The following is a 25,251-nucleotide window of genomic DNA, read 5'->3' as shown; positions in this document are numbered from 1 at the left end:
GTCGTTTAATTTCCAAAGTTATCATGCGTGTCAAGAAACAACGAAATGAAAGTATAGCAAAGTTTACAACAACAAATTATTCGCATATTACACGTTATCCGATTTTGTTTGCAGTATTGTTAAACATTTTATGGTGGTAGGCGTAAAAATGTTTGCACTCGGCGGGTAGAAGGAATTTTGATGAGCTTCCAACTTTTCATGGATCGCCAACTTCCGCTCGATCCTCACCGGAAGCTTACGTCACAATACATATGCAAATGGGGCATTATTACGTCACACTCGTGGTGATGTCGCTTCTGTTGGTCGGGGAAGTTCGAGGTTTAAATTTGTTCATGAGCGATGAAACGATTGTGGGACCGAAAACTTCGAACAAGTCCAATTATTTTGGTTACAAGTTTAAAATGTTCACAGGGATCGACAACCGACCATTCACGTAAGTTTCAATATCACGAAACATTAGAATGAAAGCACTGAGCCGATTTATGATAATGTGCAGATTGTGGCTCGGCGCTTTTATATTGATACTGTGACGCTGAGCCGACACCACTTTGTTTATTCATTAGTTATTTTGCCATTGTAAGCCAGGTTACTATGTCGTTAATGCCCAGTTGTGGCGTCGAACAGAACAAGTGAGGCATGTGGCTTTTTACCCTGTTACTACCAACAAATTGAAGTGCGGTTGGATGACTACACCAGTCAGTACAGCCAATCTCCCCCTTTACCAGCTGCACTGATGACAAGTTATAAACTGTCTGCAAAATAACATCAATTCCAATAAACCTTGTTTAGTCCATTGTTAAGCGCCAACTTATAATGATTAAACTGAAGATAAATAACAACGATCTATTACCCTTTTGACAAAATAAACGAGATTTTCCAGGAAGCAAGTGTTTTGGCCACAAAATAAGTTTGATGTTGTTATTTAAGACTTGCAGTTTGTGGCACTAGATGGAGCCGAAGAGCAGTGGTTCTCAAACGTTTTTATTGTCGGAACCAAATGGTATTTTTTGTGTGTAAGCAGCCGCAAAAACGAAAACTTGAGAAAATCACTAAAGATTATTACCTTAAAAGCTAAAATAGCAATCTTTGGTGGTTTTCTGAGGTTTGGTGGGAGCCGCAAATTAGGCAGTTGGGAACCACATGCGGCCCTGAGAGTCGCGTTTGAGAATCACTGCACTAGAGGGCACCAAAGAGCATTCAGGATTCACACAATACGATTTTTTTCTGCAGAATGTTTGTTGGAGCCCCACATGCAGGGGGCGACGGTAAATCCCCGAATTATCCCGGCGCAATGTTCATGTGCGTCCGGGGTCCGAACTCCCAAATCAGCTGCAACGATTCGACTCCGGGGGCTAAGGGGTCTCCGGGAAATCCCCCTGTATTAAGCGATGACGCAGCTGTGGGTTTGAACTTGGCCGGAAGGAATAACGGAAACAGGAGCGAGTTGTCGGTGAGTAAAACAACGAGTAACACGAGTAAAACGAGTAACACTAATAAGTTTACTCTTTGTTTAGGTTTGTGCCCCGCGCCGGATGTTGAATTGTTCAACGAACTACGTCACAAACGGTGTTTGTTACAGATACAGGAAAGGCGCGTGGTTGAGATCGACGCGTCAAGCAAACAGATGTGAGTAAAGTAAAACCGCGATTTAATTTTAATCAAATATATTTCTTTCACACTCTTTGTTCAAAAAAGTGTTTCTTTCATAATTGTGACGTTCAAAAATACAAACAAGTGGCTGCTTATGTATTCCCTAAATACTTACATGAAAAAAATTCGGTTTAAAGTTTGTTAAAATGTATTTTTTATTAAAAAGCCTACAAATAATTGTCAGCAAATAAAGCTATATCCCTGTGTTTACCAAAATTGGACACTAAAAAATAAATAAATAATATAGTGAGAGATCGAAGTGATGGCGGGAATCGAACCCAAAAACTTGCGATGTTGCGAGGTTGCCATAAAATTTGTTTTGTTCAGTTTGTCCGATGAAACACATCGACATTGTGGTGGTATTGGACGGTTCCAGATCAATCCGAGACGCTGACTTCGTGCAAGTCAAGCAGTGGGTTAAACTTCTTTCATCCAAATTCTCCTCCGACACAACTAGTATAGGTGTTGTGCAGTATTCGCATTTCTACGATAGAAAAGTTCCTCTGCGACTTTGGACAAAACCTATTTACTGGCGCCGCCAACCCTATGTTAAAGAGGAAATTGCGATCGGCCAATACCCGAACAGAACGGAGTTTAATGTAAGTCCGGGCTCAATTAAAAAGCGATCACTAAGGAAAGGGAAAAACACTTTAGTGCAGCGGTTCCCACCCTTTCTGGTGCTGTGACCCCTTGATAACATTTTCCAAGTCGCGGTGTCCGAAGGATAAAGTTAGTAGGCTATATATTGAAATTTGCTGTACCTTTTTCTCAACAATGAAGTGGTCCATGAGTGTATTATATTGGGGCTAGTTGTCCATGGCCTAAAACGAGCTGGGAACCATGCCTTGAGCGACACTAGTTGGGGTCGCGACCCATAGGTTGGGAACGGTTGCTTTAGAGGGAATATTGGGTTTTCTCCAATTTTTGTTGGTTAAAAAATACCTTTTTTCTCTTTTCGAAGTCCACACTTTGAACGTAAACTTACTATATCAACGGACTTGGTCCTTATGCAAATAAATTAAACAAACACTTGGGCGCATGCTTCTCTGCAATTATCAAAAAATTTAAATATCTACTTGAATTTGCCGCAGCGAGCCGTGGACAACATCAAACATCACAAATTCACGACTCACACCGCGCGCGCCATCTTGCGGACAATACGGGCGTTCCAAAATTCGACGAATTACAAAAATCCCGGGAACCGAAAAGTGATGGTTCTTCTCACAGACGGAAGGTGAAAATTTTACATGTGTCATAAAATAAGTAATTTGCAATAAAATTCACTCAACTGAGAGCGATTAAAGCGAACAGTATCAGACCTTCCAACAGACATTATCAATGACGGTCACTGTTTATGAGAATAAATAACTGACAATGAAAAATATTTTTAAGTAACATAGTCAGTCAATGAATTAACATGGAATATATATTCCGTTCTAACTGGCATTTTTAGTTCCTTCAAAACCACAGAATAAAACATAATAAACCGAATTAAAACACAACAAAGTGAAGAAAACAACCATTAAACCATTAAACTGCACCAAATCACCGGGGACATTGCTTAGACTGGCACTTAAAATCTTCAAGTTATCGCTGTTTCACCAAACAACCCGCCTCCTCAGCATTAACACGTGCAAATGTTAGAACTTTGAGCGATTATTTTCAGGTCAGACGACAGAAAATATTTGAAATTTGCCGCAAACCGAGCGAGGTTTGAAGGAATTTCGTCTTATGCAGTCGGAGTCCAAAACTACGTTCTCTCAGAATTACAGGCAAGTTGGCAATTAAATTTGTGAAGTTCGCGGTTCATTTTATTTTCTTGAATTATTTCGACCTCTTTTCGACCCCCCAACTAGATATAGGGTATTTCCAACTGACGTAGGCAAGTTAGTGTTTTTCCATTGAAAAACATTCGATAGGGGAAAAGGGGAAACAAATATTTCGACAACTAAAATATCTGAACCGATCGTTGATTGATTTTCAGGTGATCGCTTCCGACAAAAGTAAAATTCTTACTCTGAACACTTTCAACAAACTCGACTCGATCGTGGGAGCTCTGCAAAAATCAATATCCGGATTTCTAGAAGGTAACCGGAAAATATTTTGATCATTTGAACACATTAAAAAAACCTGCATCACTTTGTTAAATTAGGCTTGAAACTGACCTCAAAACACACAGCGTCTTTTCCTTGTAAGCTTCTAGTTGATTAAAGCGAGTTTCCCAACTAGCTTTGCTCAGTCAAACGTCGACGAGTTGTAAAGAAAACTCGACAGTAACTGTTCACAATTTGGCACAAGCTTGTTCAGTAACCAGTTGAGGGGAATCACAAAACAATTTGTAGTTGCATTGTCGTCTATGCCTGGAAGGAGTTAGTTACCTGGCTGTATACTTTCTCAGGTTAAATGCTTTAAAAACTTTGACAAAATGATTTATGTGTTTTTACTACAGTTTTTTAAAGCTGGTCCGCAAACAAATCAGTTTTGAAACAGTCCGCAGTGCAATAATGGGTTGCCGATTCCCGATCCCTGATCTAAGCGACAATTTTATTTTGTATTAATGTTTTCTCGCAGGAAGCGGTGAAACGAACCAGACAAACGAGCTCTATCAAGCCGAAACCGGACTTTCAAGCGTCTACTCCAAAGTAAGTGTAATGAATGGGTAAGTGGGTGTGGCAGGGGTGTGGTGTGTGTGACGTATGGGTGTGTGACGCGGTTGGTAGGAATGTAGGGTTCAAGATAAGGTCATCGCAAGGACAAGAAAAGCATATGAAAAGGTGGGAGCATCCCAAGGTACGTCACCAGTTTTGATGGAATCGAAACTTGGTAAAACTTCTAACTACGTTTTGTTTTGACCAACTAGTTTGGTGGACGTCTTCTGTTGGTTCGGAATGTGCAACGATCCAACTGAATCCCAACCCAACTGTTCAAACACCGACAACGAGCCAACAACAGGTTGGTTTCAATCAGTGTTGAACTAAGTTTGGAAGAAACAAAATCCAGTTTGATCCATTTTTGTTTCATGTTTTTCCTGTGTACTTTAGCAGCTTTATACCAAGTGTTGTGACAAGTGGGTTTACTTCGTACTTCAGATCTTCCAACAATCGTTGTCGTCACAAATTCAGCGCACAAGCTTCCGAAACTACCAGATTCGACCTACTATGACGAAACACTGCTTTCCATGACGGAAAGATGACGCAACAATCGTTGGTTATGACATCACAACAACTCGACTACGACATTTCGCGTCATTAAATGCGCAATTCTGTTAAAATCGCGTTTTTTCAACTTTTCGTCTCAACTTTTTTGTGTCGATTTATTCTGTTTGGAAAATTTGCAAAACACGAAAATGAATTTAATCCCTCATGTTTCGTCAGAAGCCGCAAAGTTTTGGTTGCTGGAAAAAATTTCGTAGCAATTATTCGCAAACAAACAAAAAAGAGGCGGAAAAATAAAACAAAGAAAAACTTTCAACAAATCAGATTCGCAACAGAGGGAATTCCTTATTGACGTCACAATGAAAAGTTCGTTTCCAAGGTAAACATGGCGATGACGTCACTATGACGTGTTTGGTTTAGCACATGACGTCAACGCGTTACGTCATAGGGTTAGCGGTGCGGGTTAGAAAACACAGGCGAAGAATTACAAGAAATTAGAAACTGAAATAACGTTTTTACAGAAGGCTCTCCTCAAATTTCTTCATTATATCAGATTGTTGGTTCATGTCGATCTGTCCAGCCATTTTTTTGCGGCGTAACCTCTGTTGCTCCCTCATGCGGGCGATTTTATCCTGTCGCGCCGCCTCAGCAGCATCGCTAGCGCCCACTTGCGGACTGGGTGCAGGTTGTTCGGTGGCCGCTTGGAGGCGCCGTGCGCTATCCATCGACTCGCGTTCTTCACGCATTCTGTGTAAAAACGTTTCGGATTAAAGATTGAAAACAGAATTGAAAATCCCGGAGAAACTTATACGGCACCCTCACACAATAAACACAAACTTTTATCGATTTTTAATTTCAACAAGTGGAACTGATCAAACTCTCCCACCTCTGCCTCTCCTTCTCAATCCTCATTTTCTCCTGCTCCGTCTGCTCTTTCTCCAACCTCCTCTGCTCCTGCTGCTTCAACAAACTCTCCATGTGTTTCCGCTCCTCTGCTTGTTTCTTAAACGTTTCGAAACTTCCAGCAGCATTAGTGGGACGGGGTAATTGCGGTGTTTGTCCCAACATGCCTCCTAACCCAGGAGCGTTACCTCCAGCTTTGCCAGCCCAACCAAGGTTGCTCCACGAGCTGCGATTCTTCATTTTTATTTCAGCCTATGTTGGAATTAGGAATTTGAATTTTTAAACCAAGTACAGATTCTACACATGGCCATACTTGAAGCTTGTCATACAGCCCAGGGCTTCTCAAACTGTGGGTCGCGAAACATCATGCGTTATTATGTCATTGTCACAATAAATGGTATACGTGCGTAAACTTATTCTTTTAAACATCATTCACATGTGTGGGCTAAACCCATCAAGGGGTCGCGTAGGAATTTCTCTTCTAAAATGGGGTCGCAGAGCAAGAAAGATACATTTGCCAGAAGAGCTCTCTTCTAAAATGGGGTCGCAGAGGAATAAAAATACATTTGCCAGAAATGCTCTACAAACTTGATATTATGCCTGGTAGCAATAGCTTATAAGTTATATTAGGTCAATAGATCAGCTAATTTCTACACTGAAAAACAAAAGTTTCTGTTGTTTACATGGAAGCTGCGTCACAAAGAAAGAAAGTTAAATTCAATGAAGTTTCCGTTTTAAACTAGAAGGGTGGCTTAGCACATTTTACTATAGCATATACACTACAACCTATTCTGCAAACTGTAATATATTCTCTATATTTATTTTTATTGGGTCTCATATTAGCCAACATTTTTTATAATCTTGATTTGTTTCTGCAGGCAGAAACTCATGGGTCCCCAAAACCGCAAAGTTGTAAACAGACAACCATAAGAAACGGTGCTATAAAGTCAAACACAGTGATTGGTAGTGTTACTTAAAAAAAAACAAGTTATGTAAAGTACAAACTGTCCAAATCTCATGCAATTGAGACATTGTTATAAGTTTGTGTGCCTAAATAGCATAAAACACTGACATCTCAAAATGGCATATTATACAAACTGTCAAAATGTATTGTTGATTAATTCACCCATTTTGGGGGGTTGGTAGGGTAAATATTAGGGCTGCAGGGTGGAACACAATATTTGACAGCTACAAATGCCAAATTCAAAAAACTATCAAAAATTCATCCAAATCGGACGTTCTATAAACAATAGGTGGCTTAAGCAGTAAATATTGGGCTACATGGTGAAACACAATAATCGACGCCCTAAAATGGAACAATGAACAAACTGTCCAAATTTCATCCAATTCGGACATTGTTTAAAAAATCACCCATTTTAGGGGGCTAGTGGGGTAAATATTGGGGCTATCGAGTCAAACAAAACAAATGGCACATCTACATAACCATATCTACCATCTGTGAAAATTTCATCCAAATCCATCAAACATTTCTTGGCAAAGTGGGGTGGACAAACTTGAGGGAAGAAGAAAAAACAAAGAAAAAACAAACAAACAAATCGAGTAAAATCAAAATGTGTCCCCTTCAGGGAAGGGGACCCATAATGAACAATGAAGTTTCCGTTCAGTTTCTAAACTCTCGCTATTGTTTGGTTGAAACCGGAGATGACTTGTTTAATGGCAGGCTCAGTTTACCGCTTGCGTTTATTCCAAAACCTATACAAGGAAGTTGGGATTTGGTAATTGATGACTTTGCGTTTGTTGGGAGTAATAAGGAAATGTAAGGGCGTTAGAAAGCTGCGCAAAATTGCGGGTTGTTTAGAAATTTAATCTGTTTAAAGTTTTCTGGTTGAATACAAACAACCTGTACAGGGGAGTGAAGTAAATAAAATAATGGTTTGTCGGTTTCGAACTGTTCGAGAAAAGTGAAAAAAATAACTAAGTTTGTCGACAAATCGTTGTAGCAAATCAACTATAACGTGTAATAAAAACCAAATTGCCAGCGAAGCAGAATTAAACGTATTTATTTTGTTAAACAGACGTTACGACAAAAACTATTGTCATCATTAGTGAAAATATAATGTACAAGCGGAAACAAGCGCGTTTATGTTGGGTGCTCTTAAACCATCAGTTCTATAAAAAAAATGTCGTTTAATTTCCAAAGTTATCATGCGTGTCAAGAAACAACGAAATGAAAGTATAGCAAAGTTTACAACAACAAATTATTCGCATATTACACGTTATCCGATTTTGTTTGCAGTATTGTTAAACATTTTATGGTGGTAGGCGTAAAAATGTTTGCAGTCGGCGGGTAGAAGGAATTTTGATGAGCTTCCAACTTTTCATGGATCGCCAACTTCCGCTCGATCCTCACCGGAAGCTTAAGTCACAATACATATACAAATGGGGCATTATTACGTCACACTCGTGGTGATGTCGCTTCTGTTGGTCGGGGAAGTTCGAGGTTTAAATTTGTTCATGAGCGATGAAACGATTGTGGGACCGAAAACTTCGAACAAGTCCAATTATTTTGGTTACAAGTTTAAAATGTTTACGGGGATCGACAACCGACCATTCACGTAAGTTTCAATATCACTAAACTTTATTGTAAACGCACTGAACAAATTCATGGTAAGCTGCAGCTTATGGCTCGGCGCTTTTACATTAATACTGTGACACTGTGCCGACATCACTTTGTTTATCAATCAGTTGCTTGGCCATTGTCGACCAGTTCTTTTTGTCGTTAATGTCCAGTTGTGGCATCGAACAGAATAGGTGAGACATGGGTTTTTAGCCTGTTACTCCCGACAAACAGGAGTGCTGTATACGGCCCATATCTCGTTACCAGGTGCACTGATGAGACCTTATAGGTCGAAACAATGTGCAATGTCTGCCAAAAAACATTAATCAAATAAACTTTTTTAGTCCATTGTTAAGCGCCAACTTAGTATAATGAAACCGGTGATTAATAACAATGATCTATTTGCCTGTTGACAAAATAAACGACGCTTTCCAGGAAGCAAGTGCAAAGGCCACAAAAATAAGTTTGATGATCGCTTTCAAGGCTTGCAGTTTGTGACACTAGATGGAGCCGAAGAGTATTCAGGATTCACACAAAACGATTTTTTTCTGCAGAATGTTTGTTGGAGCCCCACATGCAGGGGGCGACGGTAAATCCCCGAATTATCCCGGCGCAATGTTCATGTGCGTCCGGGGTCCGAACTCCCAAATCAGCTGCAACGATTCGACTCCGGGGGCTAAGGGGTCTCCGGGAAATCCCCCTGTATTAAGCGATGACGCAGCTGTGGGTTTGAACTTGGCCGGAAGGAATATCGGAAACAGGAGCGAGTTGTCGGTGAGTAAAACAACGAGTAACACGAGTAATGCGAGTAAACCGAGTAATGCGCGTAAACCGAGTATTGGGAGTAAGCTGAGTAATGCGGGTAACACGTGTAATGCGAGTAATGCGGGTAATGCGAGTAACATGATTAACACGAGTTACACGAGTAAACCGAGTAAACCGAGTAATGTGAGTTTTTTTTACTTATAAAGTTGGTGAAGCCCCTCCCCGCCTCAACATGTGACGACCGGCCGATAATTAAGTTATCATGTCGTCTCCATAAAACAAAAGAGCTTGTTTATCCCTCAAAAAAACTTAAAAGGTGCGAAATAATAACTTAGTGCGAGGCAGGGCGATTAAATTTAACGTAATGAGTAATGCTAGTAATGCGGGAAACACTAATAAGATTACTCCTTGCTTAGGTTTGTGCTCCGCGCCGGATGTTGAATTGTTCGACAAACTACGTCACAAACGGTGTTTGTTACAGATACAGGAAGGGCACGTGGTTGAGATCGACGCGTCAAGCGAACAGATGTAAGTAAAGTGAAACCGCGACTTAATTTAAATCAAAACCAAATTGCCAGCGATGTAGAATTAAACACATTCATTTTGTTAAACAGACGTTTCGACAAAACAATTGTCATCATCAGTGAAAATATAATGTAACATACAAGCGGAAACAAGCACTGTTTAATTGTCGAAACGTCTGTTTAATAAAATGTCTACGTTTTATTCTACATCGCTGGCAATTTGGTTTTAATTAAAGCTACTATATAAGTCCATGTCTTGTGTACCTTATTTAAATCAAATATATTTCTTTCACCTGGTTGAAAAAGTGTTTCTTTTACAATTGTGACGTTTAAAAATTCAAGCAAATTGAGTCTCGTGTAGCTATTTGTTGAATATTTCCCCCAAAAATTTCAATTCAGTTTTGTAAAATTTTAAACTTAATGTTTTTATTGAAAACCTACCAATTTGTATCATCATATAAAACTATACCCCTATGTTTGCAAAAATTGGAAACTAATAAAAAAAATAAAGCAAGAAATCGAAGTGATGGCGGAAATCGAAACCACAAACTTGCGATGTTGCGAGGTTGCCACAAAATTTGTTTTGTTCAGTTTGTCCGATGAAACACATCGACATTGTGGTGGTATTGGACGGTTCCAGATCAATCCCAGACGCCGATTTCGTGCAAGTCAAGCAATGGGTTAAACTTTTTTCATCCAAATTCTCCTCCAACACAACTAGTATAGGTGTTGTGCAGTATTCGCATTTCTACGATAGAAAAGTTCCTCGGCGACTTTGGACGAAACCTCGTTACTGGCGCCGCCAACCCTATGTTAAAGAGGAAATTGCGATCGGCCAATACCCGAACAGAACGGAGTTTAATGTAAGTACGGACTCAATTGAAAAGCGCGACTACGAAAATATAAAAATACTTTTAAGGGTGTATTGGGTTTTCCCCACTTTTTGTCATAAGCTTTTTTAGTAAAAAACACCTTTTTTATCTTTTCAAAGTCGATACTCATAACTTAAACCAGTGGTTCTCAACCTTTTTCGATGAATTCCTCACTTAACAATTGAAAACATTTTCATTCCTCCCCAATAGACTACTTAGTAGATGATAAACCGTACAAATATCATTAACAATTGGGTCTTTCATCAACTACACAGGTTATATTCCCAGAGCTTAAGTGTCTATTAACAAATCGTAAATTCCTCCCCGGTTGGGAACCACTGACTTAAACTACACCAACGGAACTCGGTCCTTATGCAAATAAATAAAACAAAAAAGTTACAAAAATTTTGCTTCAATTATTTAAACCTTCTCCTTGATTTTACCGCAGCGAGCCGTGGACAACATCCAACATCACAAATTCACGACTCACACCGCGCGCGCCATCTTGCGGACAATACGTGCCTTCAAAAATTCGACGAATTACAAAAATCCCGGGAATCGGAAAGTTATGGTTCTTCTTACAGACGGGAAGTGAGTGTTTTACCTGTGGTTTAAAATGAATAATTTGCGATAAAATTTACTCAACTGAGAGCAAATTAAGCCGAACAGTATATCAGACCCTACAACAGACATTATTATTGACGATCACTGTTTATGAGAATAAATAACTAACAATAAATGAAAAATAATTGTCAACTAATAGGATTAGTCTATGAATTTTCATGGAATATAATATTTCGAATAACTGGCATCTTCAGTTCCTACAAAACCAGAGGAAAAAACACAATAAAAGATGAATAAAAGTAATTAAAAGACAACAAAGTGAAGTAGGAACCATTTATCTGCATCAAATCACCGGCTCCATTGCTTAGACTGGGACTCAAAAACTTGTTGTTTAACCAAACAACTCGCTCCCATAGCACTAACACGTGCAAATGTTAGGACTTTGGCAATCATTTTCAGATCAGATGACACGATCCATTTGAAATATGCCGCAAAACAAGCAAGATTTGAAGGAATTTCGTCTTATGCAGTTGGAGTGCAAAAGTACGTTCTCTCAGAATTACAGGCAAGTTTCATCCATTTCATTTTCTCGAATTATTTCGACCTCAAGACCGACAGGATATAGGATAGGGTCAGTGGTTCGATTCACATTTTTTGTCAACCAGGCAGCCTACTATCACAAAAGTCACATTTTTTAGCCGGTTTTGTTACAAAAAGTCCATTGACAGTAATCATTAATGCTAACCGGTTCGCTGATCTTATAAAATTTCGTGAGACAGTTCTATAGAACCGGTGCGAACCGGCTGAATCCCACCACTGGATATAGGGTATCTTCCGCTGAGGTAGGCAAGTTAGTGTTTTCCAGTGAAAAAAATACGTTCCTGGGAAACAGATATTTCGACATCTTAAATGTCTGAGCTGATCATTGTTTGATTTTCAGGTGATCGCTTCGGACAAAAGTAAAATTCTTACTCTGAACACTTTTAACAAACTCGACTCGATCATGGGAGCTCTGCAAAAATCAATATCCGGATTTCTAGAAGGTAACCGGAAAATATTTTGATCATTTGAACACATTAAAAAAACCTGCATCACTGTGTTAAATTAGGCTTGAAACTAACCTCAAAACACACAGGGTCTTTTCCTTATAAGCTTCTAGTTGACCAGCTTTGCTCAGTCAAACGTCGAAGAGTTGTAAAGAAAACTCGACAGTAACTGTTCACAATTTGGCACAAGCTTGTTCAGTAACCAGTTGAGGGGAATCACAAAACAATTTGTAGTTGCATTGTCGTCTATGCCTGAAAGGAGTTAGTTACCTGGCTGTATACTTTCTCAGGTTAAATGCTTTAAAAACTTTGACAAAATGATTTATGTGTTTTTACTACAGTTTTTTAAAGCTGGTCCGCAAACAAATCAGTTTTGAAACAGTCCGCAGTGCAATAATGGATTCCCGATTCCCGATGTAAGAGACAATTTTATTCTTGTATTAATGTTTTCTCGCAGGAAGCGGTGAAACGAACCAGACAAACGAGCTCTATCAAGCCGAAACCGGACTTTCAAGCGTTTACTCCAAAGTAAGTGTAATGAATGGGTAAGTGGGTGTGGTGTGTGTGACGTATGGGTGTGTGACGCGGTTGGTAGGAATGCAGGGTTCAAGATAAGGTCATCGCAAGGACAAGAGAAGAATATGAAAAAGTGAGAGCATCCCAAGGTACGCCACCAGTTTTGATGGAATCGAAACTTGGTAAAACTTCTGATAACGTTTTGTTTTGATCAACTAGTTTGGTGGACGTCTTCTGTTGGTTCGGAATGTGCAACCGAATCCCAAAAACATCGGCAAACTGTTCAAACACCGACAACGAGCCATCAACAGGTTGGTTTCAATCAGTGTTGAACTTAAGTTTGGGTGAAATAAAATCCAGTTTGATCCGTTTTTGTTTCATGTTTTTTCCTGTGTGTTTCAGCAGCTTATACTTTATACCAGGTGTTGTGACAAGTGGATTCACTTCAGATCTTCCAACAATCGTTGTCGTCACAATCAGCGCACAAGCTTCCGAAACCTTCAGATTCGACCAGTCACCTACTATGACGAAACACTGCTTTCCATGGATCTCCTTCTGTGACATCACAAGTCAGACGAGGAAAAGACGACGCAACAATCGTTGCTTATGACATACCACAACTCGACTACGACATTTTGCGTCATCAAATACGCAATTCTGTTAAAATCGCGTTTTTTCGACTTTTCGTCTCAACTTTTTTGTGTCGATTTATTCTGTTTGGAAAATTTGCAAAACACGAAAATGAATTTAATTCCTCATGTTTCGTCAGAAGCCGCAAAGTTTTGGTTGCTGGAAAAAAATTCGTAGCAATTATTCGCAAACAAACAAAAAAGAGGCGGAAAAATAAAACAAAGAAAAACTTTCAACAAATCAGATTCGCAACAGAGGGAATTCCCCCGCGAATAAATAAATAATCTAATGAGATTTGTTTCGACCAATCACAATTCTCTAAGTGTTACGTCACCGATAGCTTATTGACGTCACAATGAAAAGTTCGTTTCCAAGGTAAACATGGCGATGACGTCACTATGACGTGTTTGGTTTAGCACATGACGTCAACGCGTTACGTCATAGGGTTAGCGGTGCGGGTTAGAAAACACAGGCGAAGAATTACAAGAAATTAGAAACTGAAATAACGTTTTTACAGAAGGCTCTCCTCAAATTTCTTCATTATATCAGATTGTTGGTTCATGTCGATCTGTCCAGCCATTTGTTTGCGGCGTAACCTCTGTTGCTCCCTCATGCGGGCGATTTTATCCTGTCGCGCAGCCTCAGCAGCATCGCTAGCGCCCACTTGCGGACTGGGTACAGGTTGTTCGGTGGCCGCTTGGAGGCGCCGTGCGCTATCCATCGACTCGCGTTCTTCACGCATTCTGTGTAAAAACGTTTCGGATTAAAGATTGAAAACAGAATTGAAAATCCCGGAGAAACTTATACGGCACCCTCACACAATGAACACAAACTTTAATTGATTTTTAATTTCAACATGTGGAACTGATCAAACTCTCCCACCTCTGCCTCTCCTTCTCAATCCTCATTTTCTCCTGCTCCGTCTGCTCTTTCTCTAACCTCCTCTGCTCCTGCTGCTTCAACAAACTCTCCATGTGTTTCCTCTCCTCTGCTTGTTTCTTGAACGTTTCGAAACTTCCAGCAGCATTAGTGGGACGGGGTAATTGTGGTGTTTGTCCCATCATGCCTCCTAACCCAGGAGCGTTACCTCCAGCTTTGCCAGCCCAACCAAGGTTGCTCCACGAGCTGCGATTCTTCATTTTTATTTCAGCCTATGTTGGAATTATGAATTTTTAAACCAAGTACAGATTCTACACATGGCTATACTGGAAGCTTGTCATATGGCCCAGGGCTTCTCAAACTGTGGGTCGCGAAACATCATGCGTTATTATGTCATTGTCACAATAAATGGTATACATGCGTAAATTTATTGTTTAAACATCATTCACGTGTAGAGACTTTACCCATCAAGGGGTCACGTAAAAATTTCTCTTCTAAAATGGGGTCGCAGAGCAAGAAAGTTTGAGAAGCCCTGATCTTGCCAATCAGAATTTTATTTAACTTACATCGGCAATACTTAACTACGAACCTTTTTGCTTGCACTCATTGCTCGCGAATCATCTAACGCAGATGAAACCGATTTATTGAGCCCCAAAGAAATTCCCTCGTCTATAGGGGGTTCCCCGGGTGAAGTAAGCGAGCGACTCATGATTGAATCATCGTGATTTTGCCCGTTACTTGCATTTCTTGCAGCAGGTTGATGATTGGTTGGCTGAACAGAGGAGCAATTCATATTAAGTCTGTGTAAAGTTGACCTCATAAACCAGAAAGTTCAGAAAATACTTACATTAAACAACGATGTATGGAAAACTACTCTACAAATCAGAGCAAAGAGCAAGGGATACATAAACAGATTAGTTATAGGCTCCAAAAGCACTTTTAATACTGTTTATTACACAATTTTGCCACAACAACCTTCCCAATAGCATATTTTAACTGAAACTGTACAAGTAACGACCTTATCATAGGAGCTCACCACATTAGCTTGATGTGGGGGTAACGATGGTACAACTGGGTCAATCTGATGTGTGGCAACGTGGGGTAAACTTGGGGCTACAGCAGGCGGAATTTGGGTGCTGGAAGGCACAGGAGGGAATTGAGGCATTATCGGCATGCTGGGTATCGCTTCCACACGGCGAGGAGGGTTCGTGTTGTTGTTGGGACGAGCAACCTCCATCTGAGGTTACAATGAACACAAATTACTTCATGTAGAAATATTAGGCAATTAAAAAAACAGAAATAATAAAGTAACTCTTTGACTAGGAAAAAATTCAAGTAGGCACAAGGAAACTAAATGCTTTAAAAAAACTGAACCCAACAAAATACAAATGAAAATTCTGATCATTAGCTTTTAAAGTGGGTTTAAGCAAGTTTTTCAAGCATGCAGGTTATTAATGAACTAACCGATCCTTTTAAGTTATGAAAAGAAAGCTAATTTACAAATTTAATTTAGTGAGTCACATTGCTTTTTATGGCAAATTGAAAACGTTATTATGCACAACCGTGTTTTATCTTTTGATCGCCAACAGCAAAAAATATTTGCAATTCAAAACAGCGAATATTTCGCGCCACGCTTGAATTTTTACACAGCACACCAGTGCATATCGTGGCACAAAGTTTGAGAATCACCGGTTCAAGCAAAGAGAAGTAAACAACATACAATATCCACCTGTTGTGTTTGCATAGGTTTTGGGTTTCCAGCTGGAGTATTGAGGTGAACGTTGGAGTGGTATTGCTGGGTTGGGGGGGTGCGCTGTAATGATGCAGTTGACAGAGGGGGTGCACTTGCAACCTTCACATAAAAATCAAACAAACATCAAATACAGAAAAAAAACGACAGAACTGATAATCGTTTTGTTCACTTAAAAATGGCAAATATATTTCAAACAACATGAAATGACAAGTATGTTCAACAAAACTACTCACTGGAGGGCGTTGTTGCATTGGATTGGATCCTGTTGGTTTGGGAACAACCTTTTCAACTTCTGGATGACAAGTTGTTGGTTAGGTTCAAGTTACGAAACAAGGTAAAACCAGACAAATACAAGTAGGGCACATCGGACATTGCACTGCTATCATTCCTGTTGAACATGTCTAAAGCTTTTCAACTAATTGCACTTTAAATGACTCCTAAACTAATCCTTCCTGAAGACACATAAACTAGTGTGATTAGGAACCAACATAACTTCTCAACAAGATTCATGTTTTATCTAGCTTGCATGAGTTGGTGGATGATGTGTTTTATCTAGTTTCGGTATTGGTTGTGGCAAAAGTACTTGACAGCATGAAGTAGAGAAATGCTATTGTGAGTTTCTAAAATTTTGATGCGTGTAACGTGGAACTCCCAAAACTGGCGACGAATTTCCTACTTAACAACATTTCCACTGCATAACATATTCAATCAATGTCAAGATCTGTGCTAATTTCAAACCCTTCTTTGAAAATTAAACCTTAACCAAGCGACTGGCCTAACATAACAAAAACTGATATTTGGCAATGCTATGGAAATCAGGAGCTAAAAACTGTACAAGTATAACTTTATGTAATGGCACACACACACACACCGACTGTGTAACAAAAAATCAAGTTGTATTCCAAATTAATTTGATGAAATCGGCATACATTTCATACAGCAATGCAAGTTGCCAGCAAATAGGGGTGAAGGTATTCGGGTGGGTTTAAGAGGGGGTTTTCGGGGGTCAATGACAGCACATAAAGAGAGCAAGAAATATATACAGCAAAAATCATAAAACTAAAGAAATGTTGAATGTGCACATGTACAGACAAAATACTAACAAAAACAACTTAAAATGAAGTGAAGAGAGGTTGGAAAGTTACTTTTTTGTCATCGCAAATTTTGTTTTTTATTCTTAACTTAAAAATTCCAGTTAAGTTTTTGCGCTTAGGCAATCTTTTCCTTAACTGGCACTCGACACTACTTGGCAATTGATACAGAATGAACAGAGTTTGGTGAGCTTCAAACTGGATCAACTCCAGCAACACAAACTATCACAGCATTACATAATTCACATTAATCCAAGTAACGTGCAAAACTAGAACCGCATTTTTCCCACTCCGGCATTCAACTATGGCAATGTTTGTAAAAGACGCACAGAATGTTGTTTTACACCCCACTGTCTTTTAATTGAAAATTTTTCAATGTTAGTTTAATTTTATTCCATTGCCACAGTAAGAATGCAAGTAGTAGAAACCTACATTAAATGTTCAACGCTCCGCATGTTAATTAGCTAGACGCAATTTTGCTTCAGCAATAATATTCACCATTGCTTCCATCCAATTGACAGCAGCAAATATATCATAGAAATGATTTTTGACACAAATTCACAGATTGTTAACAGTTCAAATACGGAACAACACTGCAAACTTACTCGTGCGCAAGAAACCATCAAAAATTCGGCAGACGTCCAAATACTGGACAGAAAATAAGGAAATGTGGTGAAAATGCATTGCTGTATCAAAATGCCAATAGTGTGTGTGTGCCACATAAGGAAGATTTTGCCTGTTTCTGTCTAAACTCAACTTTGCTAGCACATAAAAGTAACTTCGTCGCAAACAAATCCAAACAATAAGGATATGCAAACTTTTCAAATATAGCCCAGAACAACAATAGCAGTGGGCCTTAAACCTCCACATATCATCACAATGTATACTTGGTTTGGTTTTATAGCAGTTGGTGTCATTTTGAGGTAGCAGATTTGGGTGGAATTTTAAAAGCTAAACTTTGTGTAATCGAGCAGATTATTTCATGGCTACCAAATACTTTCAACTCGTTTTAGTCTCCCGACAACCTACACTTGAGGTGCGACATACAGTTGACATGTTTTAAGTCACCGACAACTAACTACCTGATTCAGAGTCGGATGTATCGGATGAATTTGATGAAGAGGAGTCGTCGGAACCAGACGAACTGCTTGAGCTGGCCGATAAACGACTACCACCTCCAGCAGGAACAGTTTTACCTACGAAAAACACAAATAATCAGTGAATGTTCAACTTCCTATTGATAGAGTGAGTTTTAATGTACAAGACCATAACACTATTATGGATTTTTATGCTGAAACACTTGCAATAGAATGTAAAAAAAGAAAGGTTCTTGCTTCCGATCAGATAAATAGTGGACTGTTTCATAAAAAACTTTTGAATAAGATTTATTTGAATAAGAAACTAGCAATGCCTGTTTATTCAAAACGAAATATATATTTCTGTGATTTTGAGAAAGATTTGTGATTTTACCTGTTTTTATCAAACAGTCTAAATATTTACTGATTTGTATGGATAGTATTCATATAGACCAGAAGTCAATACTCACTTTTCTTTGGTTTCTTTGGCATTCCAAGTTTATCACTAACATCTTCTAATCGTTTTTCCAACTCTTCTTTCTTTTTCTGGGTCATCTGCTCTTTTGTGGCCGGTTGTTTCTTAGCTAAAACACAGTTGAAGTTAAGTTAACACAAACTAGCAAGGAACAAAATCAGAATTTCTGACAAGATATGGCTTAAAACCCATCCATACAACATCTATACCCGTTACAAGATATTTATGCCTCCTGTTGTTACATTCACAAACACTCACTGTAAGGTTTTCTTGGCTTTTTCCTCAAACATGTCATCACATATTTTTCCAGCTCCCGTAATGTTGAAGGTTTCAAAGTTTCAAAATCAATTTCGATTTCATCAGGGTTGGAATCTTTTAATGATGGTTCGCGAGTCTGTGAAAAAGAGTTTCTACATTAAAGAGGATTTCGAGGCCTTTTTTACCAGAATCACAAGCAACAGCTAATATACTGAATGTTTTTACAACACCTAATGCCTTTATCATAATCATTAGTGCCAAACAGACAACAATTTTACCAAAAGTATGAGAGTCCTCAGAGGCAAAATGTTGCTGGAGCAACATGTTCTAGGGATAAACTTTGTATTAATTTAACACACCTGAATAATATGGACAACTCTTCCAAGTTTGTCACCCGGAAGTTTGTTGATGTCGAGTGACAGCTGACGTTTCTCGTCGTACGTCATCGGTTTTGCAGATTCATTTTCCTCATTTTCAAAGTCGTCACTTTCATATTGGTAAACATCAGACTGTGCTTGTCCACCAGGTGGAGCCTTCTTACTGTTTTTGCTGCAACAAATTTGTAACAATCTTACAAAAGTGGTAGGTGCATTTTGGTGCAAACAGGTTTAAAAAGTTTTTGTAGGTAAAGGAGTAGCAATGAGTGCAGAAAACTTTTACATATCAAAGCAAATATCAGAAGTGGGCAGTATTTCTTACCCTTTTCTTCCCCTTTTGCTTGACTCCGGTTTTTGCTTGCTTGGTGGCAGTTTAGTGGATGACATTGGCACGTTTGAGTTTGAAACATGTGCTGGAGGCATTGCATGTGCGCTTTCAACTTTGGAACTCTTCGTTTTACGTTTTGATTTGCTCACTACTTCTTCCTGGAAACAAATGTTGTGTAAAATAAACGGAATTAGGAACAAACATGAAGTATAATGTATCTCAACATTAAAACGAAGTTATTATAAATGCTGATAGAATGGGACAATGTCTGAATATGCAATTCAGATTCAAATAACAAGGTGTTCTTTCAAGCAAATAAATTGTTGTTATAGTTAACACTTTTTCGTGCATTTACTTACTATTTTGTGTTTTGACTTTGATTTGTCTTTCTTTTTCTTTTTCTTCTTTTTAGGGTCTTCACTGAGAATTTGTGTTTGTTGTTCGGTGAGTTGGGACAACTGTTGATGAACTTGTTTTAACTGGAAACATTTTCATATTTGTGAAAAATGAAATCTTCATATTTCCACAACTCAATTATGAAGCGTACCTGATCCTGCAAAAGTGCAAGTTTTTTTGTTCTTTCGTCTTCACTGTCTGATGATGATGATGATGATTCGTCAGACGAGGAATCGAGGTTGTCATCCGGCGACATGTGTCGGTGTTTGTTCCGTCGCTTTTCCTTCTTGGGTTTTTCACCGGAAACATGCATCATGTCGGATTTCGAAATAGATTGATGAGTAAAACTTGAGGGATCAATTTTTGGTTCATCAGGCATTTTAGCAAATCTGTAAGAATATGTGATGTTTAGTTTCAAATCCCAATGCTTTTCCGTGTTAATCAATGTACAAAGTTGGTTCTTGTGATGGGATTAAACCACCCAACAAAATAAAGAAGTAAAAAAACAATAAACCAATTTCAAACTTTATGCTGCGTTAATTTACATAATTCCAACTGCCACTTACTTCATTTCAAAAACATCAGATAATTTTTTTGCCATTGCAACTACATCATGATCTGGTGGGTTGTACTTGTAACAATTGGTAACGATCACTCGCATGTCGTAAGCAAACTCATCAGGGGTGGCATACTCTCTGCAAACAAATATCAAGTTTATATTGGAACAATGAACTTATCAGGTATTATGTAAAGTGCAGTCAAAGAAATCTCATACCTGTTGTCCATTTTCTTGCGCATAGTGCCGAGATCCATTGGGTGTTTGATCATGTCGTAATAATCATGTAGGCCGAGGGATTCAGCATCTACCCGCTTGTAAAATGGCCAAGCAAAGCTCTGACAAAACAAACCACATGTTATAGGGATGTGCCGAAACTGCAAATGTTCTGTTTGGTCGAGCACTGAGCATCTCACTTTAATGCTCGGTGCATTATGACGTCACAAAAAATCCCCTTTCTACGTTTTAGCTCTACAAGCCCATAAAGTATGTGTTTTTCCACCATCAAAGTGCATTTAAAAACCATTCATTTTTGTTCAAAGACACCCTTTGGAACACTAGTTACATATGTTAACAGGGCATGAATATGCAAATTTAACGCTCGGGTCAATTTGTGCAACTGCTCGGCCGAGCACCGAGCATTAAAAACAGCGATGCTCGGTACCGAGTACTCGGGGTACTGGCTCGGCCCATCCCTAACATGTTATAGGTATGACAGCCAATCACATACCAGTTTCAGAAAAAAAATTTAACACAGAAAGTCACAGAATTTTTATGAACTTAATGAAAAGTTGTGCAACTTACAGCATGCTTTTTTGACTGTAGCTCCTTTAGAATATTACTACAATATTTCAATTGCTCAGTAAGTTTGGTGATTCTTTGGCGCTTGTTGTGGTGTTCCTGCTATAAAAACAAAACAATTTTATTAAAGAAAAACGGTAGTTCCCCCACAAAAAAAATGTATGCTGTTTTTGTATCATAGAGTCAGAAACCCATTGTAAAGTGAAGTCATAAATCAAAGGATTGCAAATAATTTGTAAGGCTTTTGTTAAATAAAGCACCTTTGCTATGTTAACTAAGTGGTTTTTATCACCACACCACTTACGCCCTCCTCAGAATCAAGGTCACGAGAGCGAGGTGGTCGGATTGTCCTTCCCGAACTTTCCCTCCGTCCAAGGGATTGAACACGGCCCGGAACCCGCATTGTGGTTTCTGTCGGGTCGATGTCGTCCATACCAATGGAGGAATCTTCGTTGTGTGACGTGTCCTGCTCTGGGGATGCGGCAGTGGGAATTTTCCCGGCTACAGTTGTTATAACCGGTGTCGTGGTGTCGGCTTTCCTTTTGACTCCCTTTTTTGGTTTGGCAGGAATTGTTGGTGCCTGTGCTGCAACCTAAAGTACAAAGTTGACTTAAACACACACCATAGGTTTAAAACCAAACTCCCAAGAGCATAAATTATGGCAATCAGCAGAACTGAAATGATAAATAATCCGTATTCTACAAATTCAACATACCATGGCCTTGTTGGGCTGTGGAACAGAAGTGACCACAGCAGTAGGTGAAAGGTCGCTGGGCTGGGGAATTGTGGTTTGTGCTTCAGTTTTGTATGCAGGGTGTGGAGGGATGACAGCATCATTGCTTGAAGTCACAGTGTGCTGGGGTTGGGGAGGCTGAAACAGTTTTGTTGTTGTTATTAAATGTCCAAAAACTTTTTACCAAAAACAAATGATTTTTTTAGTTATACACGATAATTCGATGGTTTTAGTGCTTGTTTCAGTGGTGTTACGGGGGAGATATTTACCTGTGCAACTTGGTTTCTAGTGGTTACTGCAGCAGTACGAGGTGCTCGCTTTGCTTTGCCCTTTCCCTTCGCTGGAAGCTGAATTTCAACTTCTTCTTTTGGAAGGTCGCGGATTTTTTGGAGAAAATTTTTCTCCAGTGTTTGGGCCATCAGCACCACATCATCAGTCGGCTGAAAACAATGGTGTGTTTTAATGTCACACATCAGAGCAAATGCAAAATAGCTTCATTAACAAATACCAAGGGCAGTTTTCAACATTTTTATGATCAAACTGTTGACAAAACTGATGGTTACTTCGTTTGATAAACAACTCTGGCAGTGGAAGACAAATTATCAAGCTCACCTTGTTATAGATGTAACAGTTTGAAAACATCAAGTTGAAATCCTGCAGACATTCTTTTGCTGAGTAATACTGGTTTGTATCCAGTTTCTTCTTAATAAGTGCCATGTCCATTGGATGCTTGATGATTTCAAAGTAATCCTGAAACAGAACAAAATATTTTGTCAATAAGTTACTACACATTATTTGAAAAGGTGCATCCTGGATTTCAGCAGAGCACTTACTGGCAAGTTCAACTTAACAGGGTCGACTGGGGCGTGAAAAGGCCAGGCAAAATGATGTTTCCACAATCCTGTGAGCACAACTTTCCGCAAATAATGCAACTGGTTTGTCAATCGACCACGTCTTGGCTTTTCAGCCACATCTTCCTCAGTCATGTCTGCAGAGTTGGAAACTGGCGACTGCAACATAGTATTTTATCTGATAAATGATTTGAATGGAAATCCTGAACTCTGTGTCTCAATTTGTGAGAAACACATGAACAAAATTGCTGAGGTATTGAAAACAAACTTACACCCGCACTGTCAGCGATGGAAGACATCTTTTTATAGGCACCTTGCCCTCAAACTTCGTAAAGTCTGTGAAAATAGGAAATCCAGTATTGCTGCTCTCACCCTTTTAAGGGGATATTGTTAATGTAAAGTTAAGGCAGCAACAAATCAGTATTCCTAATGCTGTCAACACAGAAAAGAAACATTGTGTAAGCAATGCATCATAAGTTTCCTTCCTTTTTAAAAGCATTCCGTCATGTAACATAAGAAACAGCGAAGTTAAATACTAAAATACACAAGCAGTTGCATAAACCACCCACTGCATAATAGAAAGTAATCTGCGGTTTGATTGCCTAACATATTGACAATAGTTTCAACCAAAACAGGAAACCGGCATTGTGATGTAATACACTCAGCACGCCGTAAACAAGCACCGTTTGTTATATCACAAAACGCGTACTCCCAATTCAATGGAGAAAGGCGTCACGCGTCACAACACGCACGTGATTTGCGCACAGAACCGTTACACAATAGTGGCGCGCGCGCTGACCTGTTTTGCTGCTTCGTTTGAAATAATGCGACGCCCTTAAATAGACCCCCAGCTTTTCACAAAACAAATACGCAAAGCAGGCGCTCCCGTCTGCCAGGTGGAATCACGTTTCGCGACGGGATAGCGCAGTGACAACTGACAAGCTGCAAGGCGAATTAGAATATTGCAAAAGCAGTCGGACAAAAGCGCAACTTCCTGCTGGAAACAAGAACATCATTTCACAAGCGAAAGAACAGCGTCCCAGATGTTAGTGATTATGTACAGCGAAGTTAAGTGGAGTTACCAATGTGTCAGTTATAATTCCCAAGCTAACCAAGCATATATTTGTGGTGGAATTTCGAATAAACACTGCTTATTTATTCCCACACCCTTGTAAGATTGTGAGCGAATTTAAAACCCGTTTCAATTTGCAAGTCAAAAAAGAACACAACATATTTCTGCGTAACAAACATGGAGCAATGGCCTGTAAAACAATCCAAGACAAAAAATCAACACGAATTTATTTATTTCCAGTTTCATGCAACACATAAATACAATTCTGTGGTGTTGTAAACAAATAGGATAGCAAATGAATTTGGCGCGGTCACTTAAGACTTTTAGCGCGTTCTTGTGGAAATTTTTACAGCAAGCCGGTTAGTCGACTGCTGGGCGGCAACGACGCCTTGCTGAGAAGGAGAACTGTCTACAGTTATTCGATGCATACTAACGTTTAGCTTCTCAAAATAACAAATTCAACGCAGTAATTGTTGTGTATTTATTTGGGTTATTAATTACACTATTGTTTACAAAATGTACTTAATTACGTCAGCATAACAAATTAGTTTATTACTGTCTGTATAACTCCAGTTGCAGCTCTTCAAAACATAGATGGTTCATTCTTATTACCTTGATAATTACTAACAAACTATTAACAGACTAATTAACTAACATATACACGTGTAACTAATGCAGGATGGCAGATGAATAATCAAGAAAACAATTGATACAGCTCTGCTCTCGAACTTGTCTTGCCGCTCTCCTGTGAAGCGAGCCGCCAGCCAACCTTCTTTTATAGTCCCTTCAAATCCCGCGCGCTCCGATTGGTCGAGACCTGTCACGTGACAAAACAAAATTATTACGTCACAAAAAAATAGCACAAGAACCGCTTGTTTTTATTTTCTGGCGGTCTTAAGGAGCATTGTTGACTTTATTGGGTTAAAAAGACATACTTACCACATTTTTATCGATTTGGAAATGGAATTAAATTTAAGAAACACTAGCTACTTTAAATTTTATTTTTTTCAAATCCGCCATAATGCATGACGTCATTACAAACACAAGGCTTTGTGACAATGGCAAAAAATCTTGCAAAATTTTCTATGAAATCCAACCGCAAAAAGTCAAACTTCTACATCTGCCTAAAATTACATTTGCGTGTAACTAAACAAGCTCAAGTAATAGGTTGGTAATACCAGTTAAACTGAGACAAACTACAAAGCAAGCAGCGACCACACCACCGCGATGGCGCGTTCTGCCGCTTTGTCTTCTCGACTGCGAACGTCTGTTTACGATTGAACCGAAAGGCATTGTGGGTATGTGACGTAACAGGGTTGCGTCGACGCTGAAATGCGCGAACTTCGCAACGTGATTGTAATTCTTTTTTTTCTTTGATGCCCTTGCTGGTTTATAAATGAGA

General features: G+C 39.2%; 3 protein-coding genes across 7 annotated transcripts; 1 reads left to right on the top strand and 2 right to left on the bottom strand.

Moving 5' to 3' along the window:
- The first annotated feature begins 14 nt into the window (after positions 1–14).
- LOC145204022 (integrin alpha-D-like) lies at positions 15–5,006 on the top strand. 3 transcript variants are annotated; one of them, XM_080076425.1, is made up of 9 exons: positions 15–433; positions 1,231–1,450; positions 1,515–1,626; positions 1,978–2,249; positions 2,742–2,884; positions 3,317–3,422; positions 3,635–3,737; positions 4,222–4,602; positions 4,740–5,006. In XM_080076425.1, the coding sequence occupies exons 1-8, from the start codon at positions 252–254 to the stop codon at positions 4,311–4,313; spliced, it is 1,230 nt and encodes a 409-aa protein (XP_079932551.1). In that variant the 5' UTR covers positions 15–251; the 3' UTR covers positions 4,314–4,602; positions 4,740–5,006. The 3 variants fall into 3 exon arrangements, with proteins under 3 accessions (XP_079932551.1, XP_079932550.1, XP_079932549.1); XM_080076424.1 differs by having other exon boundaries at positions 4,695–5,006; XM_080076423.1 differs by having other exon boundaries at positions 4,692–5,006.
- Positions 4,998–6,109, bottom strand: LOC145204026 (uncharacterized). Its single transcript, XM_080076428.1, has 2 exons — positions 5,692–6,109; positions 4,998–5,552 (listed from the first exon to the last, which is right to left on the bottom strand). Exons 1-2 carry the CDS (start codon positions 5,946–5,948, stop codon positions 5,321–5,323), a joined length of 489 nt encoding a protein of 162 aa, XP_079932554.1. The 5' UTR covers positions 5,949–6,109; the 3' UTR covers positions 4,998–5,320.
- Positions 6,110–13,315: 7,206 nt separating this feature from the next.
- Positions 13,316–23,238, bottom strand: LOC145204014 (bromodomain-containing protein 3-like). Of its 3 annotated transcripts, none has more exons than XM_080076415.1 (22): positions 23,050–23,238; positions 22,760–22,936; positions 22,539–22,676; positions 22,196–22,366; positions 21,909–22,064; positions 21,498–21,785; positions 21,197–21,292; positions 20,612–20,730; positions 20,403–20,531; positions 19,988–20,225; positions 19,800–19,919; positions 19,435–19,598; positions 19,095–19,284; positions 18,736–18,871; positions 18,473–18,586; positions 18,009–18,122; positions 16,069–16,127; positions 15,812–15,934; positions 15,119–15,319; positions 14,672–14,854; positions 14,086–14,354; positions 13,316–13,946 (listed from the first exon to the last, which is right to left on the bottom strand). In XM_080076415.1, exons 1-22 carry the CDS (start codon positions 23,074–23,076, stop codon positions 13,715–13,717), a joined length of 3,444 nt encoding a protein of 1,147 aa, XP_079932541.1. In that variant the 5' UTR covers positions 23,077–23,238; the 3' UTR covers positions 13,316–13,714. The 3 variants fall into 3 exon arrangements, with proteins under 3 accessions (XP_079932541.1, XP_079932540.1, XP_079932542.1); XM_080076414.1 differs by having other exon boundaries at positions 21,197–21,295; positions 23,050–23,237; XM_080076416.1 differs by having other exon boundaries at positions 19,800–19,898; positions 21,197–21,295; positions 23,050–23,237.
- Between the last annotated feature and the right edge of the window lie 2,013 nt (positions 23,239–25,251).

The sequence above is a fragment of the Phallusia mammillata genome, chromosome 8 (genome assembly GCF_965637545.1).
Source record: "Phallusia mammillata chromosome 8, kaPhaMamm4.hap1.1, whole genome shotgun sequence".
Lineage (NCBI taxonomy): Eukaryota > Metazoa > Chordata > Ascidiacea > Phlebobranchia > Ascidiidae > Phallusia > Phallusia mammillata.
This window is presented reverse-complemented; position numbering and strand designations above follow the sequence as displayed.

What these genes read in the sequence shown, in the direction of transcription:
- LOC145204014 (XM_080076414.1), bottom strand. Translation starts at nt 23,076, where the DNA reads ATGTCTTCCATCGCTGACAGTGCGGGT. An exon ending in CCATCGCTGACAGTGCGGGT is followed by an intron (nt 22,937 to 23,049) that starts GTAAGTTTGTTT and finishes ACTATGTTGCAG; the next exon opens with TCGCCAGTTTCCAACTCTGC. An exon ending in CAATGCAACAACGCCCTCCA is followed by an intron (nt 15,935 to 16,068) that starts GTGAGTAGTTTT and finishes TTTTATGTGAAG; the next exon opens with GTTGCAAGTGCACCCCCTCT.
- LOC145204022 (XM_080076425.1), top strand. Translation starts at nt 252, where the DNA reads ATGCAAATGGGGCATTATTACGTCACACTCGTGGTGATGTCGCTTCTG. An exon ending in GAAACAGGAGCGAGTTGTCG is followed by an intron (nt 1,451 to 1,514) that starts GTGAGTAAAACA and finishes CTCTTTGTTTAG; the next exon opens with GTTTGTGCCCCGCGCCGGAT. An exon ending in CGAACAGAACGGAGTTTAAT is followed by an intron (nt 2,250 to 2,741) that starts GTAAGTCCGGGC and finishes AATTTGCCGCAG; the next exon opens with CGAGCCGTGGACAACATCAA.
- LOC145204026 (XM_080076428.1), bottom strand. Translation starts at nt 5,948, where the DNA reads ATGAAGAATCGCAGCTCGTGGAGCAACCTTGGTTGGGCTGGCAAAGCT. An exon ending in ATTGAGAAGGAGAGGCAGAG is followed by an intron (nt 5,553 to 5,691) that starts GTGGGAGAGTTT and finishes GTTTTTACACAG; the next exon opens with AATGCGTGAAGAACGCGAGT.